Source organism: Phallusia mammillata, chromosome 4 (assembly GCF_965637545.1).
Source record: "Phallusia mammillata chromosome 4, kaPhaMamm4.hap1.1, whole genome shotgun sequence".
Lineage (NCBI taxonomy): Eukaryota > Metazoa > Chordata > Ascidiacea > Phlebobranchia > Ascidiidae > Phallusia > Phallusia mammillata.
The window spans coordinates 23,336,457-23,348,059 of NC_137255.1; the positions used below are offsets into that span (position 1 = coordinate 23,336,457).

Genomic DNA, 11,603 nt, shown 5'->3' on the forward strand with positions numbered 1-11,603 from the left:
AAGAGCGTGTTTCTCCTGCCTTTTTCAGTAAAATTGTTTCTTTTAACTATACTCTCTTTTCGTGCCAGGCTATATATATTCCGTTATTTTCGTACTTTCCGACGTTTTGTTTTAGAAAGGAGACGACACAATAACCACCACCGGTTTACGGTCGGTCGTCACTTGTTGAGGCGGGGATGGGGCCTCTACATAGTTTTTTTTTTGAAAAAAAATCTTGTGCAATTTTTCACGCTTTACTGCTTAGGGTAGCATGCCAACACTCGCGCACGGCCGGCAGTTCCTTTTCGTTTCGTGATAACAAAAACAAATAAAAAATCCTAACTCCAGTCGGCAAACTTGTTTTCACTCCACAAAAACTAATAAAGACACAAAAAAATACAGCATGTAAGAATTTATATGTCACATGCATGTAACATAAACAATATGATTTAAAAGTACAAATTACAAGATGGAAAGAATTTTTGGGCCTAAGTTTGAGCACAATGCCACACATACAAGCTGGCAAAATGATGTTGACAAAGTTACTAACAAAATAGCGGATCCAAGCTTTTTTTAACAGTTTTGCCGAGTTTGTTTAAAAGACGAGATGTGATTTTATCTTCGCAAAGACATGTTAGAACCTGTGAATCAATAAACCTTACTCATTTTTGAAAGTGACTTAAAGGTTGCTTTCAAACTAGACAAAACAACATAACAGAAACGGTTGTACCTTGTCACAAAGTAATTATTATACTATGGGAAATACACATCTGTCATACAAATTGCTCTTCAAATATTCTTGTCAGCAATAATACGACATAAAATGCAAAATAAAATTTTCTATATATTCTGCACTGGCATGAACGTTGACTTGTGGTGTAAATGTCATTTCCCATGTGTTTAAGTGATTTACGTACGGCAAGTCATTGAAAAATCCACGTAGTATCCGATCCGTCCGTAAATATAGCCAATCGCTCAGTGGACCGACTGCACTGCTTCGAAACCGCGTGGCGCCCTTTACAAAGAACTTAACGGATGGATACCTTTTGTGTAGCATTACAGCAGCATTTCTAATGCCTGTAAGGCGTTGTATAAAAACTGATGGGTCGTACGGTAGAAAATGCGACCCAATGTTAAAAACAACGGCTGTAGGCCGAGTTCCATTGATGCTTTGCAATGTGTCCACAACGTAAGGACGACTCTCGGGTGGACCTGAGCTGTGTAATGGGTTGCCATGTGCTCTATAGTAAATTCGAATATCGTCTTGCAAATTGATTCCGTCTCGAGGCATGGACCAAAACTTATTATTAGGTGGTCCGGTGTCTCTTAGTCGAAGTTGCGTTTGCAAACCGCTGTAGTACCATTGACGCATCGTAGAATCGCCAATGAAGTACACGGACTTGTCTTTTAAACACTCAAGCATTGACGGAATTCTGTGGTTATCGCAAAGCAATGAAACCCATCGACTTTGGTGAAAGTAGCCGGTTGGTCCGCCTAAAATCTTTTCATTTTTAGATCGCATTGAGGCAGTAAGCGAGTTACATTTCAATGAGCTCCTCGGCATGTCTTTGCTTGTACCCTGGGCATAGAACATCGCTCCCGAGTTTGAAATCTCAGTTTGCCAATTTACACCCCTTTTAAAAAGTGGATTCTTTCCTAATGAGGTTTTGTCTTTTAAGGTGATCTTGTACATGGGAACCCGTTCGGGACAAGAAGTAAAGTTCTGAGGTTTGTTGCAATACCAAGTGATGCCTCTGGACTTTTGTGAGTAATCGCAACTGGTGCTGTCGGGATCACTGCAATAAATATAAAAATTAGAAACAAACTTAACTAAAGAAAGCGTTTAAACCAAATTCTGGTGTATCTGGTGTATCAGAAAAAACGACTGATATGAAAATTAAGAAAAAAAAAACGTATTGACAAACCAAATTTTCAGTGACTGCTTAATAAGGTATATTGGCTTATATTTTTATTCTTTAAATTTTTTTAGGAAAAACAACATTTTCCTACTTATAAGTATAACTATGAATTATAACTATGAAAATAGTTATAACTATGAAAATTGGTTAAAACCGGTTCCTTATGTCTTTGTTTGAAGCATTGTAGTCAGATTATTTTTAGATTACATGACAATGTACTCGTCTAGTGCAATGCTTTGTAACCCCTGTGTCCCGACACAAAATCGCCAATTAATTTGGTTGCGTCGTCCATAGCATCATATTTTCAAACTTTTTGATAAATAATTGCTATACTTTATAGCAGGGGTCGGCAACCTTTTTTGCTCTGTGGACCGTTTCTAAAACTAACATTTTATCGCCGACCGGCCTTAAAAAACTACACATATTAAGCAACGAAAACGAGCAAATTAGTTTATCAAACCTGGAATACATGGGCAAAATGTTTTGAAGCATTTAACCTGAAAAAGTATACGGCCCGGTAACGAACTCCTCGCGGACCGGTACCGGCCGCGGACTGGCGGTTGCCGACCACTGCTTTATAGCATATTTGTTTATAGTTTCTGAATTAATGAGTTCTAGTAAGAAGTCACTTTACTCTTACTTTAATTGCAACATTTCATGGTTTGAAACAAGTTGTATGAAACATTTGTTTTTTCCAGAACAATGCTCGGTTTGTTAAAAAAAATGTTAACAATTACCCAAAATGCGAAACGTTAAACCGTTTGCTACAATTTGTTATGTTGTGTTGTGCTAAGTTTAAATTTGGTTTAAACCTGTTCTTCGAAACTTTGAGTTACATTGCTAACAAACCGCAGTGGTTTGCAATTTTGTGAGTGCGTAAATATTGGACGATAACAAAGCATTAAATCACGGGACATCGCGCAAACAGCTAAATTTAAAATATCAGGTAATCACCTGAAATGCGTAAAAATGCTTTTGATCAGTGCTTTTAAGATTGAGGTAAGGTTTCATAATGACGAAAGCTATATTACATACATATATAGGCGAATGATTTTCAATCTCTGGCTGTCCCACGACTCAGCAGTTTTCCGCGCAAGCATGTTTGCTGAACGTCTGGATATTCCTTTCCGAAACCCAATATCAATTGCACATATCTCGCGACTTAGCATTTTAGTTTGACCCTAAATATTTACAGTTTACGATTATATTGTGTGTGTTTTTTTTGCTCTTTGTCAGCTGAAACTATTTCCAGCAATGAGATTTCGACTCACCTCAAATTTATGTCGCATTCTACTTCATCCTTGTCAAAAATACCTCGAAACCGATTTAAGTTAACAAGCGTCGCGCGCTGCGAAACCAAATCCACCACAGCTTCACTGGAGTGTACAAGTTCAATAATTAGTTGACACCGTCCAGGCCAAGGGACTATGGTGTTCCAACTGTATGTTCCATTGTAATAATCTTCAATCATTACCGCTATACCGTCTTTTAATTGGTTTCCTTGAGGCCCAATCCGCATAAGACTAATAAAAACGATAAACGTTAAGTTTCTGCTGTTAAAACTGGCAGGTTTGCTCTATGCCAGGGGTCGGCAACCTTTTTTGTACACAAAAAGTATACTGCGGACCGTTTTTAAAACTGAAATTTTATCGCGAACCGGCCTTGCGGATTAGTTCATCATCCCCGGGATACATGGGCAAAAGGTTTTAAAGCATTTAACCTGAAAATGGTATACAGCCTTGTAACGGACTGGTACCGGGCCGCGGACCGGCGGTTGCCGACCACTGCTCTATGCCGAGCATGCGCAATTTTCCGTTGTTCTGTCATGCCGAGACTTTAAAAAATCTGTACTGCGCAATAAGTAATTTCCATTGTAAACAAAGAGATTGTGTGTATGCAAAAACAAATTAATGTAAATTTCAACGACAAGTCATCACAAAATTGTGAAAAAACAATTTGAAAAAATGAGTACGAAGCGGATATCCTTCAAAGTGTGGTCGATTTATTCACGCGATGGTTTGTGCTTAAAGTGCTCGCAATAAACGTTACTTTGTGGTTTACTTGGAGAACTAAAAATGCCTCTGGCGATGTTTCCACTTGTCTGCTTATAAGAGGACGAAAAAACAGATTGGCGAAAATTGTAACTTCTCTTTGTGAATGGTTACTTTTGAATCACACTATGTGGAAAAGTGTTAGAAAGTGCATTTGTTTCAAACATTTTGTATGTTACACTGCGCATACCTGCAAATTAGATTTAATGTTATGCAAACGAATCTTCTACAGAATAGGGTACCTGCGACAGCGTTATATCTCGAAAACAATTTACTTGGGTTTACTTAATTAAGTCGAACTTACCGGGCACGAAAGTAATCACCTCCATATCTCTTTTCCTTTTTCTCGAAATCTCTGGCTTGTATTGTGCCTCTTAGCGTTTGACCAACTCTAAGTTCAGCTGGAGGTTGAAAACTGATTACCGTATTTTTAGGGTCAGTTGTTTGTTTGATGTCCACTGGCCAATTCACTATGTTGTCATGTTCAATTTTCGTCAGCAAATCGTCGATTTCAGGCATAAACTTACGCCATTCTTTACTTCCAAACTTGCACACCAACGGTTTTAAGATTGGCACATCGCTATACGTTCCTTTGGTAACTGGTTTAAAGTTTGGCTTGTTGTTGGTAAAAGTCATTATCTTATTGATGTTAAACACCAAAAAAATCATCGCAAGAATTAGTGCAAGTTTGCTTGTGCTGCATAGTCTTTTTATCTCATCCTTCATACTTCTTTTTGGAAATTGACTCGTCATTAGATTTTATTTTTATTGACCACACTTTCTGAGACAACTTTGTACACAGTTACACCTCAACTATGAAGGCACAGAAGTTGATAAGCTGTCTTCCCAGATTCTACAGAACCCAGTCTTTTAAACAACCAACTTTCTAACGTGGCATGTCCGTGATGTGATTATTTAAAGTGTTAATTAGAAAATTGTCTCGACGGTTTTCAGCTTGATCAAACGCTCTCGTTCCATACGTTTATTTCAATATCAACGGCGTTTCGCGACTGACAAAGCTAAGGCTGGTAAACGCTTGACTGCGGAAAAGTTTGGGTACTCCCCGTTGCGGAAATCCCCTAATGCACAAACAATATAAATTTGGCGTGATTTACTGAAGTTTACGTTTACAAATTTTGAAAATTTGGGCTAATTAAAAATATGAAAACGTTACATGATCAATGAGGGGCGCCCCCGACGTGAAATTTTTCTGTTGCCGAAAAAGCATAAAAATAAGCATATTACAATGAAAATACGGATCGCGACCGAAAATTTGCAAAGTATATAAGGTACCTGAAGGTATATAGGCCCGGAAGGTAATAAGGCCCACTACTCATATTTTTTAGTATACATGTAAAAATGTTTCCGTTTCGATATAATTTTTAGATTTATTCAAACTTACAATGATTTGAAAAGTTTTGGACCTGCAAGTTCTGTGTATTAGTTTCTACGACCAATCCAAATTCAAAAGTGTTTTTTTACAGCTTTTTATTATTTTTTTAAAAAATTTTGTTACAAAAATAAAAAGGTTTTGTTGTCGAAATGAAATCTTATTAGGATATATCAGAAAGGGGTCATTTTAGCTCAATTGGAGCGTTATCCAATCTGAAAAAAAGAATTACCTCAAATGAATTTTATTAGGGTTTTGTTTGTCAGCCATTGCTGACAATAAGGCCCAACAAATTTTTGTCATTTTCTAAAGTGTTTTTTATAGCAAAGGCGACTGGTATGCAAAAAATTGCTTATTTGCTTTATTAGAGAGATGAAAGTTCCAATAATAAGTCTTTTTTTAAGTTTTTGGAATGTGATGTTTCATTTCGCTTTATTGGTGATCAACTGTCAAGTGGTTGTTTATTCGTTGTTGTTAGTACCTTCAGATTAACAGTTATATGTCTTAAAGTTAATAACGTTGCTTGGTTAAACTTGATTTGGACCGACGCAAAGCATAAAGTAGTCTGATTGATTTCTCGACCTTTAAAAAATACATAAAAATAACAGCATAAGTATGTATTAAGGCCCAAGTTTTTAATTTTTTTAAACTGTCATCATACAAAAACTAATCTTGCAAACGCCTTCAAAGTCTGATGGATGATTACAATTGACCGCTACAACCACCATGCCAAATTTGGGCGGAAACTATTGTATGTTTTTTTAGTTATGCGCAATAGTTTTTTAAGGGGCCTTGTTACCTGCAGGTACCTTATTTTAAATGTAAAGCCTAAACAAAAAACAAACACATAATTAAAGAGTAACTGCTTTCACTCTATTTTTTGCACTCCTTTTCGTGCGAAGTTGCAAATGTGAATCAGAGAGACATCACATCAAAATGTCGTGAGAAAGCAACAAACTTTTCTAACTGCTGGAAGTTATCTATAGATCACAGTTGTAAGTTGGGCCGGGTTCGGGTCGGTCCTGGTTCGGTCCTGGTTCGGCCTTCCTTTTTTTAAACGGGCTTGATTTAGGCCTGACGTTACACTTTATGTCAGTATAAATTTAACTAGCTGTATAATCAGTTGCTGTACTTGACATAATGTCAAACAGCCTTAAAACCCCTTGTTTGAGACAAGTTGTCTATTGTGTTTGTTGTCTTGTTTTTTTTTTTTTTTTTGAAGACTTTTCCTATCTTGGCTAACTATAAGTTTGTCAATTAAACTTTTTGAACTACGGGACATTACCAATCAGTTATAAACAAGAAAAAGAAAGAAAACAAACGAAACATATTATCTCACAGTGACAACTGAGTTGAATTTACTCAACACGTTTGAATCCGTAACTGCTTGCGGTAACTTTAAATTACAAAATTTTTCAAAAAGCAACTTAAAAGGTTGGCATTCACATTTGACATAAAACCTAAAAAGTTTCAAAATCATTTCTGCTATTATTGAACAAAAACGATTTCGTACTGTATTGCATTTTCAAACTGGACCAAAGAGTTTAACAATAGTATGACATAAAAAGCAAAATAAATTTTCTATATAGTCTCCACTCGCATGAATGTTGACTTGTGGTGTAAATGTCATTTCCCATGTGTTGATGTGACGTACGTACGGCAAGTCATGGAAAAATCCAAGTAGAATCCGATACGTTCGTAGATATAGCCAGTCGCTCAGTGGACCGACCGCAGTGCTTCGAAAACGCGTGGCGCCTTTTATGAAGAACTGAACGGACGGATATATTTTACGTAGCATCACAATGGCATTTCTAATTCCTGTTATACGTTGTATGAAAACAGATGGGTCGTACGGTAGAAAATGCGACCCAATGTTAAACACAACGGCTGTAGGTCGACTTCCATTGATGGTTTGCAATGTGTCCACCATGTAAGGACGACTCTCGGGGGGACCTGGGTTGTGTAATGGGTTGCCATGTGCTCTATAGTGAATTCGTATATCGTCTTCAAGGTTGATTCCGTCTCGGGACATGGTCCAAAATTGATTGTTCGGCAGTCCTGTGTCCTTTAGACCGAGTTGCTTCTGCAGACCGCTGTAGCATTGGCGCATCGTAGAATCGCCAATAAAATACACGGACTTGTCTTTTAAACACTCACGCATTGACGGGATTCTGTGGTTGTCGCAAAGCTATGAAACCCATCGACTTTGGTGAAAGTAGCCTGTTGGTCTGCGCAACTTACGTTTTATATTTAGATCTCATTAAAGCAGTACGCGAGTTGCACTTCAAAAAACTCCTCGGCATATCTTCAGTTGCACCTTGGGCATAGAACATCGCCCCCGAGTTTGAAATCTCAGTTTGCCAATTTACACCCGTTTTTGAAAAGTGTCTGATTTCCTAAAACGGTTTTGTCTTTTCTGGTAATCTTGTACGTGGGAACTTGATCGGGACAAGAAGTTAAGTTTTGAGGTTTGTTGCAATACCAAGTGATGCCTCTTGACTTTTGTGAGTAATCGCAACTGATGCTGTGGGGATCACTGGCAATAAATATCAAAATTAGAATAAAATCTTAATTAAAAGAAAATAAATATACCAAATATTAGTGCAAAGAAAATAGATAGATTTGGTATATTAAAATTATAACGGATCAGTAGGAAAGTTGAGACAAAACGGATTGACAAACAATTTTTTTTTGAACCTTTACTAATGTACACGCCCATTTTTTTCTTTGGAGGAGGGGGAGGGCGATGAACAATTGTTAATTTTGGCATAAGCACCATTTTCCTAATTAACAATAAAATTGGTTAAAAACCGTTTGCGTAATCGATTCGTTTAGTGCAGTGATTCTTAACCCCCGGGACGCGATCCAAAGGCCCCTTGTAATTTTACTGCGTCGCCGATAACATTATTTTACAAAATGTAAGAAAGAGGTTGACCACAAATTTTGAAGCGGTTATAGCTGCGTTTTCAACGCCCCGGTAATCGCCTTAACCGGTATAAATGCTCATGGCCAGTGTTAATTAATTAGGTTTTGGTAAGTCTAATAATATATATATATAAGCTGCAGACAGTGCACACTGTTTCGAGCTTATCATTTATTGGCTCTATGCTTTTACATATATATATATATATATATATATACATATATGTATGTATTGAAACTTTTCACCCACTGACTTTGATGAGAGTAGCCTGCGATTTCCGCGGAAGCAGGTTTGCTGAAAATTAGTGAAAACAGGGTTTGTTATATTACTACCTCGCCCCTCTATTAATATCGCCCTAGATATATTTTGTGTTTACAGTTTTATTGGTAGTTTGCCAACTTCAAAGACACCTCGAAAACCTCTATTTAAGTTTACAAGTGTCGCGCGCTGCGATACCAAATCCACTACTGCTTCACTGGAGTGTACAAGTTCAACAATTAGTTGACCACGTCCAGGCCAAAGGACAATGGTGTTCCAACCGTACGTTCCATTGTAATAATCTTCAATCTTTACTGCTATGCCGTCTTTTATTTGATTTCCTTGAGGCCCAACCCGCATGAGACTAATAAAAACAATAAAGTTTCTGCTGACAAAATTTCTCTATTCTTCGGGCAATCGCAATTTCCCGTTGCCCTGTCGTGCCGAAACGTCAAAAAAAATCTGAATTGCGCAACAAGCATGTATAGTAGTACAGGGGTGGGCAACCTTTTTTCTACTGCGGACCGTTTTTGAAACAGAAATTTTGTCGCGGACCGGCCTTCAAACACTACAAAAATGTAACAAAGGAAACGCATAAATTATATATCATCACCGGGATGCATGGACAAAATGTTTTGAAGTATTTAACCTGAATAAGTATACGGCCCGGTAGCGAACTCCTCGCGGAGCGGCACCAGGCCGCGGCCCGGCGTTTGCCGACCACTGTAGTGATACCTTTTTGAAACAAAGGGCTTGTGTGTATGTAATAACTAGTTACTGTAAATTTCGACAGCAGGTCATCACAAAATTTCGAAAAACACGTTAAACACGAAAGCGCATATACATGACCTTCACAGCAAGGTCGATTTATTCACGCGAAAGCACGCAAGCTTGATTTTTGATCGTTCTTGTTTTAGTCCGTGGCTATACGTAATGGCAAACACAACACACACAATAGGGCACTTGTAAGTCCTTTATATCAGGGGTCGGCAACCTTTTTTGCACTGCGGACCGTTTTTGAAAGTGAAATTTTATCGCGGACCGGTCTTGAAAAAACTACAAATATTTAGCAATAAAAACACCTAAATTAGTTTATCATTCCCGGGATACATGGGCAAAATGTTTTAAACCGTTCCACAGGAAATGTTATACGGCCCGGTAACGAACTCCTCGCGGACCGGTACCGGGCCGCGGACCGGCGGTTGCCGACCACTGCTCTCGAAAACAATTTACCTTGGTTTACTAAACAAAATTAAGTCGATCTTACCGGGCTCGAAAGTAATCACCTCCATATATATTTTCCTTTTTCTCAAAATCTCTGGCTTGTATTGTGCCGCTCAGCGTTTGACCAACTCTAAGTTCAGCAATAGGTTGAAAACTGATAACTGTATTTTTGGGGTCAGTTGTTTGTTTGATGTCCACTGGCCATTTCACTATGCCATGTTCAATTTTCATCAGCAAATCGTCAATTTCAGGCATAAACTTACGCCATTCTTTACTTCCAAACTTGCCCACCAACGGTTTTAAGATTGGCACATCGCTATACGTTCCTTTGGTAACTGGTTTAAAGTTTGGCTTGTTGTTGGTAAAAGTCATTATCTTATTGATGTTAATCACCAAAAAAATCATCGTGAGAATCAATGCAAGTTTGCTTGTGCTGCATAGTCTTTTTATCTCATCCATACTTCTTTTCGGAAATTGATTCGTCAGTAGATTTTATTTTTATTAACCACACTTTCTGAGACAATATTGTACACCGTCACACCTCAACTTACAAGGCACAAAACTTAATACCGATATAACTGCTGTCTTCTCAGATGCTACAGAACACAGTATTTTGAACAAGCAACTTTCCAACGTGACATGTCCTTGTTGTGATTATTTAAAGTGTTAATTAGAAAATTGTCTCGACGGATTCCAATTTCATCAAACGCTTGCGGCCATTGCGTCCATTTCAATAGCAACCGCGTTCAGCAACTGATAAACAAGCTTAGGCTTGTGAACGATCGGAAAAGTTTGGGAACTCCCCTTTGCGGGAATTCCCTAATACACAAAAATATGGATTTGGCTTGATTAATTGAAGTTTACGCTTGGGGATGTTGGGATTAAAAATTTGGGCTAATTAAAGATAAAAAATGGAATATTGCCAAGTTGGTCCCGGCCGTGAAATTCTTTTGTTGCCCAAAAATGCGTCGTTATCAATTAGCGTAAAAATAAGGATCGCGAAAACAAAATTGCAAAGTATGCATTTTGAATGTAAAGCCTTGAATTTAAACACCAAGAAGTATTTACCCTAAAAAACATAATCGGGATTCGTTTTCGGGAGTGTCCTGGGTTCGAACCCCGTGAAAAAAAAGATAACCCTTTTGTAATACGCGCCCGTCCTACAGCCTGTCCTCCAAGACGAGCCACTCTTGCATATGCGACGAATGTTCTTGGTGAACGATAAAAGGCAACGCTGACGACTAATAGCAGAGACGACAACGTCAATAGCGACGGCAACGTTTTTTTTGTAATCACAAATCGCATACATGAGCCACACGTTCACATTATGACGTCATAGCGATAATCACACATTAATCTGTTTGAACAGTACAGACAAGGTTTCAAATTAAATCTACATTGATCGGTCATGTTTTACCATAAAATTACTTCCAAATTACTTGAAAAAAGTCCAGTTACTGTTAGAATACACATTATCACAAGTTAAACACAAACTAAATTAGAAAATAAAAACATACCAACTGTTGGGTAACCAGGATTTACTAGCACGCGGCTAGAGGTTTCACAACTGACAATTCAGCATTTTAGTTACTGTTGTTATAATTTACAGTTTCACTATAAACAAAAAAATACACAAGAAATTAGGATAAATTCACTTAACTTGACTGCAAAACTAGAAACTAACGCATCTCACAAAAACGTGGCGTTTAAAGTACTTGCTCTCTCGCGGATGAATATTTCAATACGTCACGAATAAAAGGGGTCTTAAATCAGCCAAGCGAAACAAATAATTCTCGTTGTAACACCTTGTATAAATCTTATACTGCCAGAAGTAAAGGTTCTTAATTCAGAATAAATTT

General features: G+C 37.8%; 2 protein-coding genes across 3 annotated transcripts; both read right to left on the minus strand.

Moving 5' to 3' along the window:
* Positions 1-769: 769 nt before the first annotated feature.
* Positions 770-5,083, minus strand: LOC145224956 (NXPE family member 3-like). 2 transcript variants are annotated; one of them, XM_080091589.1, is made up of 3 exons: positions 4,254-5,083; positions 3,170-3,421; positions 770-1,775 (listed from the first exon to the last, which is right to left on the minus strand). In XM_080091589.1, the coding sequence occupies exons 1-3, from the start codon at positions 4,700-4,702 to the stop codon at positions 782-784; spliced, it is 1,695 nt and encodes a 564-aa protein (XP_079947715.1). In that variant the 5' UTR covers positions 4,703-5,083; the 3' UTR covers positions 770-781. The 2 variants fall into 2 exon arrangements, with proteins under 2 accessions (XP_079947715.1, XP_079947716.1); XM_080091590.1 differs by lacking the exon at positions 3,170-3,421.
* A 3,551-nt stretch (positions 5,084-8,634) lies between these two features.
* On the minus strand, positions 8,635-10,116 carry LOC145223651 (NXPE family member 3-like). Its single transcript, XM_080090052.1, has 2 exons — positions 9,788-10,116; positions 8,635-8,884 (listed from the first exon to the last, which is right to left on the minus strand). The coding sequence occupies exons 1-2, from the start codon at positions 10,114-10,116 to the stop codon at positions 8,635-8,637; spliced, it is 579 nt and encodes a 192-aa protein (XP_079946178.1).
* Positions 10,117-11,603: the final 1,487 nt, after the last annotated feature.

Excerpts from the sequence above, each read along its gene's own strand:
- LOC145224956 (XM_080091589.1), bottom strand. The coding sequence starts at position 4,702 with ATGACGAGTCAATTTCCAAAAAGAAGTATGAAGGATGAGATAAAAAGA. Across the intron at positions 3,422-4,253 it reads GGTGATTACTTTCGTGCCCG|TCTTATGCGGATTGGGCCTC; the intron begins GTAAGTTCGACT and ends CGTTTTTATTAG. Across the intron at positions 1,776-3,169 it reads GAATGCGACATAAATTTGAG|TGATCCCGACAGCACCAGTT; the intron begins GTGAGTCGAAAT and ends TATTTATTGCAG.
- LOC145223651 (XM_080090052.1), bottom strand. The coding sequence starts at position 10,116 with ATGACTTTTACCAACAACAAGCCAAACTTTAAACCAGTTACCAAAGGA. Across the intron at positions 8,885-9,787 it reads GGTGATTACTTTCGAGCCCG|TCTCATGCGGGTTGGGCCTC; the intron begins GTAAGATCGACT and ends TGTTTTTATTAG.